This window comes from Antedon mediterranea, chromosome 9, assembly GCF_964355755.1.
Source record: "Antedon mediterranea chromosome 9, ecAntMedi1.1, whole genome shotgun sequence".
Classification (NCBI taxonomy): Eukaryota; Metazoa; Echinodermata; class Crinoidea; order Comatulida; family Antedonidae; genus Antedon; species Antedon mediterranea.
Window position 1 is genome coordinate 4,298,846 of NC_092678.1, and position 9,321 is coordinate 4,308,166.

The window sequence follows — 9,321 nt, forward strand, 5'->3', positions numbered from 1 at the left end:
AAGAATGAAGCAATGATGGTAGTAAAGGCTTGTTTAAAGATCCATGCAAGATACTGCTTTGTTGTACTAGTAATTAACTTGAACCTGGTCTGATTTGTTACAAACTGCACAACTTCAACTGCAGTAGTACAGTACTTTGGAAAACAATCTTTTATTAGTACCTGGATGAATGGGAAGCAATACATACAATAAACTCATCACAGCATGGGGTCTAAAACTTCATAAATCATCAACTGACAGCCTAGAACATTGACTTCATCTTCAACAAAAAGATGTAAGTCTTTAGCTTCAATGGGTTCAGAATGTGCTTGAAAAATAGATCACTTAAAAAACATGGTTCTTCAAATAAAGTACAGTAGGCAAAAAAGAAATGACAGTTGACTCTGATGAAAATACATTGTGATCTGATAATACAAATCTTAACATTCTTTATTTACTAATATTGACCAGTTTATGCTACCAAATATCTCAAATCTATTTTGAAAAAAAACTAAAACAATATTTTGTTTCATATTCAAAACAAAATTCAAGATAGGAATAGAAGCTGAGCCTATAAATGTTTTTACAGAAGCAGGTAAATATGTCAACAGAGTGGTTGAACATTCTACTTTCCATGAAGTTACTGTACCTGCATGTATAACACAAACATTGCACCTGGATTCTGAGAATATATAATATCAATAATTTGTAGAATGCAACATTTGAGTGTTTCTGTGCGTCATAGAAACTACGGAAAAGTTATATTTATGAAGTAGTTACTTCAATTCTGTCAGAGTTGACGATCCTTATGTACAAGTTAATCATATTTCACTATGAATGACAGTTTACAAACTAACAGTACTTGACAACAAGTAGGACGCTTGCTGATAGGTTTAAATTGCTTTCCATGTTTCTAGAATAAACACGTTGGAATAAGGGTATGTTTAGATCCATGGAGTTATGCTTTCGTATCGCAAGCAAGGTTGTAATATAAATTAAAGCCGTAAACAAGTATGGAATATTGTACTATACCTATACTTTTGCAAAGAAATAAAATCAGTCTTAATTAGGAGAAAAAATTGCCTAAAAATACCCTTATACAGACCCCTGTCTCTATACCAGTGTGGTATCTTCCGAACAGCAACGTTACAGTATATCTTGTTAAACCGATATCTGCACTAGGATTGATACTGTTTTAATCTCTGACTTTAGATTTGTTGCTGATTATTCAAACAGCATCAATTGTCAAATTAATACACTACTTATCTAAGACTTCATAGGGGACTTCCCTTACGAAGCTCAGTACAATGAAAATAAACATGTGTCTGGCATTTTCAAATGAATTGTCATATGACAATTTTGCTTATGTTTGAATGAAACTAGTTGCATTTTGCAGCAATTCTTTTTTCATATTGTTGAAACAGATTTTACAAGAACTGATGTCAATATTCTAACCAATTGAAAGTGAACATTAATAATCGAAAAGATGAATCCTAAGCCAATCAAAAAGTTCCATATGGAACAAATATTTAAAAAGTTTAAACAGGAAACAAAAATTAATGTTAATTTCACGATCATTGACCAACTTAACCATACTGCTGTGGAAAATATCAAAAGATGATTTTTCACATTGAAAAGTGATTTCCTGCAAATTAATGCTGCTCATCACTTGTCCAGTTGATTTTAGAAAACTTCATTTTATTTAAAATGTTATTGGGGGTGGCTATGAAAAAAAACAATTAAATGTCAACAGCTGTTTCCAAATTTGTGGACAATAAATTTATTTATTGACTTGACACCAACAGGCTATCAAAATTGACCATAACTGTAATATTAAATATGTCCCGCAGATATTTTTGACATGCTTAAAGTTCCTTACATAGAGGGCACTGTTGATATAGGCCTATTAAAGTGTAAACAAAATGTAAGATTGATTGTTTTGATTCAAAGATTAGGACATAATGGGTTCAATCAAAGCCTTCTAATAACTACAAATATTTGTACAAAACATACAACTTGTATTAATGTGTCATTATGACAATTTTATTAATTGATGTTTAAAGATGACTACATCCTTAAAATAAATGATGTATCAAACTTCATTTTATAAATGACCAACGCATGTTTTAAATAAACATACAAAAAGTGGTTAATAATCTTACTCATGCACCAAAAATGTCAAAATCATCCATAAAAAAAGACATTTGGTAACTATCCATAGGAGGATACAGTCCATGATGTTGGCATAAACATGTTTCATGGTGCCTTCTTTGCAGGGTTCCAAATATTTGAAGAATGTGACAATGAGGATTTTACAACCATTATAACTTATAAGGAACAAAACACATGACCTTCTATAAATGAAATTATCACACTATAAATCTATGTCTACACTATCACAGCTAGTTCAACAAAAAAATGTTTGATGTGCCCAAATATGGTAGTGATATGCCCAAATATGGTAGTGATATGCCCAAATATGGTAGTGATGTGCCCAAATATGGTAGTGATATGCCCAAATATGGTAGTGATATCATATGACATCATCATGTTCACATACAGTTTGATAGTGTAAACAGAGTTAAGGAAATATGAAATTGGTTGGAGTGGCATGAGAAACTCAATCCACAGATAAACAGGGGCACTTTTTTTATAACATTTTAAGTTCAACAAACAAGTTACTTTGACCTTGAAAAGAAAACCAGTGAACACATTCAACATCATGCTCTACTTTTTTTAACGAAAATAACATTTACTACACTCATGTGTTTTTGTAAAATTTTGACCTTTTCTAAATCTTCAAAACACACTTAAATTTGCATTTTAAACTCACTATATTACATTAAGTATTCTGAAAAAACATGTCACAAGATAAAAACAAAATCACAAATCTATGACAAGCTAATTTTCAGCATTTCTGAATAAAAATTTCCAAGTGGGCGTTAACATGTTTATTATTAAACTACACTAAGTTCATAGAAGATGGTGTTCACTTATCTATGGAAATCTAGCAATCAATTAATTGAAGATAACTCATTACTACTACTTGAAGTAAATGTCAAGAAAACAAATTCATCAAAACAACTTGTTTTGCTACTTAGCAAAATGCATACAAAATATAAGGTAGGTATTTTTCCATGGGAGGAGGAGGGGTGTTGAATGGAGGAGGAGGGGTGTTGAATGGAGGAGGAGGGGTGTTGAATGGATGAGGAGGGGTGTTGAATGGATGAGGAGGGGTGTTGAATGGATGAGGAGGGGTGTTGAATGGAGGAGGAGGGGTGTTGAATGGAGGAGGAGGGGTGTTGAATGGAGGAGGAGGGGTGTTGAATGGAGGAGGAGGGGTGTTGAATGGAGGAGGAGGGGTGTTGAATGGATGAGGAGGGGTGTTGAATGGATGAGGAGGGGTGTTGAATGGAGGAGGAGGGGTGTTGAATGGAGGAGGAGGGGTGTTGAATGGAGGAGGAGGGGTGTTGAATGGAGGAGGAGGGGAGTTGAATGGAGGAGGAGGGGAGTTGAATGGAGGAGGAGGGGAGTTGAATGGAGGAGGAGGGGTGTTGAATGGAGGAGGAGGGGTGTTGAATGGAGGAGGAGGGGTGTTGAATGGAGGAGGAGGGGTGTTGAATGGATGAGGAGGGGTGTTGAATGGATGAGGAGGGGTGTTGAATGGAGGAGGAGGGGTGTTGAATGGAGGAGGAGGGGTGTTGAATGGAGGAGGAGGGGTGTTGAATGGAGGAGGAGGGGTGTTGAATGGAGGAGGGGTGTTGAATGGATGAGGAAGGGTGTTGAATGGATGAGGAAGGGTGTTGAATGGAGGAGGAGGGGAGTTGAATGGAGGAGGAGGGGTGTTGAATGGAGGAGGAGGGGTGTTGAATGGATGAGGAGGGGTGTTGAATGGAGGAGGAGGGGTGTTGAATGGATGAGGAGGGGTGTTGAATGGAGGAGGAGGGGTGTTGAATGGAGGAGGAGGGGTGTTGAATGGAGGAGGAGGGGTGTTGAAGGGAGGAGAAGGGGTGTTGAATGGAGGAGGAGGGGTGTTGAATGGAGGAGGAGGGGTGTTGAATGGATGAGGAGGGGTGTTGAATGGAGGAGGAGGGGAGTTGGATGAAGGTGAGGAAGTTGGATGAAGGAGTGGGATTCAAGGAAGGAGAGGGAGTTGGATGAAGGAGGGAGAGTTGGATGAAGGAGATGGGATTCAAGGAAGGAGAGGTAGTTGGATGAAGGAGAGAGGATTCAAGGAAGAAGAGGGAGTTGGATGAAGGATGGAGAGTTGGATGAAGGAGATGGGATTCAAGGAAGGAGAGGTAGTTGGATGAAGGGGATAGGATTCAAGGAAGGGGGGAGTTGGATGAAGGAGAGGTAGTTGGATGAAGGAGATGGGATTCAAGTAGGAAAGGTTGTTGGATGAAGGAGGAGAGATTCAAAGAATGAGAGAAAGTTGGATGAAGATGGGATTCAAAGAAGGAGAGGAAGTTGAATGAAGGACATGGGATTCAATGAAGGAGAGGTAGTTGGATGAAGGAGATTGGATTCAAGGAAGGAGAATGAAGGAGAGAGGATTCAAGGAAGAAGAGGGAGTTGGATGAAGGATGGAGAGTTGGATGAAGGAGATGGGATTCAAGGAAGGAGAGGTAGTTGGATGAAGGGGATGGGATTCAAGGAAGGGGGGGGGGAGTTGGATGAAGGAGAGGTAGTTGGATGAAGGAGATGGGATTCAAGTAGGAGAGGTTGTTGGATGAAGGAGATGAGATTCAAAGAATGAGAGAAAGTTGGATGAAGATGGGATTCAAAGAAGGAGAGGAAGTTGAATGAAGGACATGGGATTCAATGAAGGAGAGGTAGTTGGATGAAGGAGATTGGATTCAAGGAAGGAGAATGAAGGAGATGGGATTCAATGAAGGAGAGGTAGTTGGATGAAGGAGATGGGATTCAAGATAGGAGAGGAAGTTGGATGAAGGAGTGGGATTCAAGGAAGGAGAGGGAGTTGGATAAAGGAGATTTAATTTTTAATTCAATTTTTGTATATATAAAATGTAAACTCTGAAATGAAAAATGATTGACTTACTTTCATGTTGAGACTGCAAATACTTATGTTATCGCCATCCTCGTTCCGCTTCCAACGACTTTTTGAAGGCTGAAACATAAATACAGATTTAGAGATGGTTACGGAATGCGCCAAATTTCTTTATCATGCATTTCATTCTCTGCTACATTATATATACATCCATTTTTATCTTGTTATATAATATTTATTTGTTTAGTAAAATATGTGTGTATGTAAAAAGCCATATGAAGGATAACATGAATGTTAATATCATTAAACGGTTCAATCATTTAACCTTTCATTACTGTACACAATGATCTAGAGTTCAAATGTGCACTTAATCATTTGACATTGCACATAACAGTAAAGGTTTAAAGATTTGAAAAATGATATAAATGATATTAAAATGATATAATTAAATACTAAAATAAATAAAATAATAAATTGGGCATTACAAGGGTAATTCATCGCTCTCATACAAGAATAAGTATATTATTTTAGGTATAGTGACATTAAATAAGGCCAAGTACTGTAAAATTAGTTTCCTCATTCATCAAATTTTAGAGCCGCATGAACACTTTAATAAATAAATAATGTGAATGGCTGTACACATTTTCAATTGCGTATGCCCATATTTATCTTACTAATAGCCAAATTGACTTGGCCTAATGTGACTATAGTTACTTACCTTTATGTTAAGACTACAAACACTAATATTATCATCATCACGATTACTTCTTTTTCTGGAAAATGACTATAAAATAAATAAACTTTGTAAACTAATTAAAGAAAACAAATGATATTTGATCTAATAAAGAGAAAAAAATTACTAATAATTGTATACTAATACAGTACTAGTAAAATTAGGAACCAAGTTTGCTTTGAAATATTTTCTCAAAATTTTCTAAAAGTACATACCCCATATCGGAAGAAGCTACTTCCCTCTTCTTGTTTGGCTTTCTTCTGCAAAGAAAATACACATTTCTAAATAACAAATACAAAGTGGGGCACCACTAACTAAGGTTACATTTTCCGTGAAACGAACAATAGGTAATATATGAGTCCTAATAGTGTAAGCCTTGTGATGTGCCCATATATGGACAGGATGATGTCATATTACTACCATATATGGAGATATCACTTCCACATTAGGGGATATCGCTACCATATTAGGGGATATCAATACCATATATGGGTATGTTTGATAGTGTAGAAAGAGCTTAAAACTATAATATCTTTGTAAGACGGTTAAACTTGAATTGTTCATATCAAGTCCTGACCTGTTGGTTTGCTCCTGATGGACTATCACAGATATCAGGCTGATCTTCCCGTTTTCTTTTCCGATCCTAAGAAAAAGAAACAAACATTAAGTTCAATGAATAGGAAATCTAAACTTGTCAGATTTATTGTAACATTTAGTTAAGTAAAAATAAAGCAAAGCAAACTAAACAACTCATAATCTGGTTGGAAAAAATTTGGGAATGTCCCACCCATTTCCGTCCATTCGACAAAATGATCTTACCCTCAAATCCATACTATGAACGCTGGGGCTGCGTTCTTTGAATGAATCTAGACTCTTTCTTTTCATCGCTGGTTTGGTTTTCTTTTCCACTGTGTTCTGAGTTTCTTGCTGTTTTTGAATGTCCTGTTGCCATTGGTAATGCTCTTCTCTTCGTTTCTTCATGTACTCAAGTCTATCCTTTCTGTTTTTTTCTTCCTTTGCTCTTTTCTTTTTCCGTGGCTGAAAATTAAGTTAAAAATATACTTAAAATTAGCACAATCTGGCAATAACACATGGTTTTCTTTCCAATTTTATTAAATAAGTTGATATATTTTTATCACTATTTTTGTCTCACTTAAAAAGAATTAGTTCTTCTGATTCTACATTCCATTTTGTACTTACTGGTGGTATAGGACACACATCTTTCTCATTGTTGGTAACTGGTGAGCCATGTAGCGATGAATGAGAACCTCGGGAAGACATGGACCATAGAGAAGCTCGCGACGATGAAGGTTTCAGTGATGTCCGTTTTGACATTGGTGCAATGTTTTCTCTTTAAGCGTTTCCCTAACAATCAGGAAAAATTATATGAAGTATTAAAATCTAAATATTTTTCTACCAACTATTACCATAACTGACTTTAAATTCTATTTAGCCTTAAAATACCGATCTTCAGATAAGGAACACAATGGAGAGGTTATAGCACATCACAATCACATAACAATTTCTTTTGTTGTTTGTGAATGTTGATGATATTATTTCCTGTTTCACCGTCTTTCTTTTTACTAGATATAAGTACCATACTTTATTAATATGCCTGGAGGTATTACATAAAACGTTCAATTCTTAAATAAATTTTCTAATTGTTACCCTGGGATATTATTCGTTGATTGTTTTTTAGGGTGGGTTACTATTAGAAGGGGGTTACTAATAGAAAGGGGTTACTAATAGAAAGGGGTTACTATTAGAGTAGTCACGTGGGTTATTTGAGCCTATTACTAATCTTAAATTAGGTACCTTAAAATATTAACCCACTCCTAACTTTTCCGGTTAGCAACTCAAAAATGATAAAACGGTACCGTACGATCGAATAAACAAAAATTTGTTTGAACTCGAACTTTATTTATAAACTCATAAAGACTCAATCCTCTCCTACTCCTGAGATCAACATGCATCTCCTTATTTTCAAAATATGGCTGTCATAAACGACCAGTCATAAACTTCCACAGATTTAAATGTTTTTAGTTGAGCTTTATATTATCATAATGTCATTTTGTCAATAGTTTTTGTGACTCTAATAGTAACCCCCCATGGGTTACTATTAGAGTAGTGGGTTATTATTATAGATTGTCTTATAAGGTTGGTTACTAATTAGAAGGGGGGTTAATATTAGAGTAGTGGGTTATTATCATAGATTGACTTATGAGGTGGGTTAAAATTAGAGTGTGGGTTACTATTAGAGTGTGGGTTATTATCATAGATTGACTTATAAGGTGGGTTACTAATTAAAGGGGGGTTACTATTAGAGTGTGGGTTATTATCATAGATTGACTTATAAGGTGGGTTACTATTAGAGTATGGGTTACTATTAGAGTATGGGTTACTATTAGAGTGTGAGTTATTATCATAGATTGACTTATAAAGGTGGGTTACAATTAGAGTGTGGGTTACAATTAGAGTATGGGTTACTATTAGAGTGTGGGTTATTATCATAGATTGACTTATAAGGTGGGTTACTATTAGAGTGGGGGTTACTATTATTAGAAGATTTACGGTATTATTCGTCTGTATAATATCAGTATAAATTGGATTAGCCACAGTAAACCTAGAATAGGCCAATTCTAATCGCATTCTTTCAAAAGAAATAACAATAATTAAGGTAAATTACTTGATTTAGAGCCTAGGGCCACCTTTTATTTTATGGTTTGGTCAACTGTACTAATAGCACGATCAACCAAGCATGTAATCATTATTTTGTAAAATTAACTAATGTTAAAGGTTTTTAATTATCAGTACAATCGGACATCCACCAAGTTTAAGATGACAGACAACTGAATAAAAGCTGCTCGGTAGAAAACATTAGGCTTTAGGCTCTACCAGTATCGATGAATGTTTGACTGTTCAACTAAAATAATAATAAATATTTTAGTTAGGCCTGCCACCTAGCTAGGCTAGGCCTAGCCTAGAAATATTTTTACATTTTTGGCATTTTAATTAATTAACACTGAATGGCAATACGTGGTCAGGAAATACCACAAAAAGCCTGGTCCTTGCAACATATGATTGTTATCAATATTATCATGTACTAAAACTAAGTCTAGGCCTAGACTTTAGGCCTAGCTAGGCTAGTAGAGTGAGCCGCAGGGGAGCAGGGCAACATTTTGTCATCATCATCACAGGCTACAGCAGAGCCAGAACAGAGAGATTGAGAGGTGAGAGGCGCGCCGGTGAGATGATGTTGTCTTTATCACTGCATTATAATACAATTATAATAGGTTGAACAGATAACATTACATAATAATAAGTCAATTATATATAATAAATTAAATATTAATTACCAAAATAGTGTTTTTCACGTATTTTTCTTACTCAGTTTAAGCCAAGGCTGCGAAAAATGCTTCCGCAAAATCAATCAAATGGTGTTCTCCATTTTATCCAATCAAAATTCGTCAAAATTTTATGAAACGTCATCGCTGCCTTTTGTTAATTTGTATAAGTAGATATCAATTATGTGTAAATGTTTTAAAAGTCATAACAATTCCAAAATGATGCCCCTTCCTTTCCTATCAATCCTATTTTT

At 35.4% G+C, this 9,321-nt stretch overlaps 1 protein-coding gene across 1 annotated transcript in view; it reads right to left on the reverse strand.

The window, feature by feature from the left end:
• LOC140058647 (rho guanine nucleotide exchange factor 3-like) overlaps positions 1-9,121 on the reverse strand; it is a 42,354-nt gene extending 33,233 nt beyond the window's left edge. Inside the window, exons 1-7 of the mRNA XM_072104339.1 lie at positions 9,080-9,121; positions 6,924-7,088; positions 6,543-6,761; positions 6,301-6,366; positions 5,939-5,983; positions 5,709-5,774; positions 5,042-5,110 (exon numbers count right to left, since the gene is read on the reverse strand). Of these exons, the coding sequence (XP_071960440.1) occupies positions 5,042-5,110; positions 5,709-5,774; positions 5,939-5,983; positions 6,301-6,366; positions 6,543-6,761; positions 6,924-7,058 (600 nt within the window). The 5' untranslated portion in view covers positions 7,059-7,088; positions 9,080-9,121. The remainder of the gene's footprint in view (positions 1-5,041; positions 5,111-5,708; positions 5,775-5,938; positions 5,984-6,300; positions 6,367-6,542; positions 6,762-6,923; positions 7,089-9,079) is intronic.
• Between the last annotated feature and the right edge of the window lie 200 nt (positions 9,122-9,321).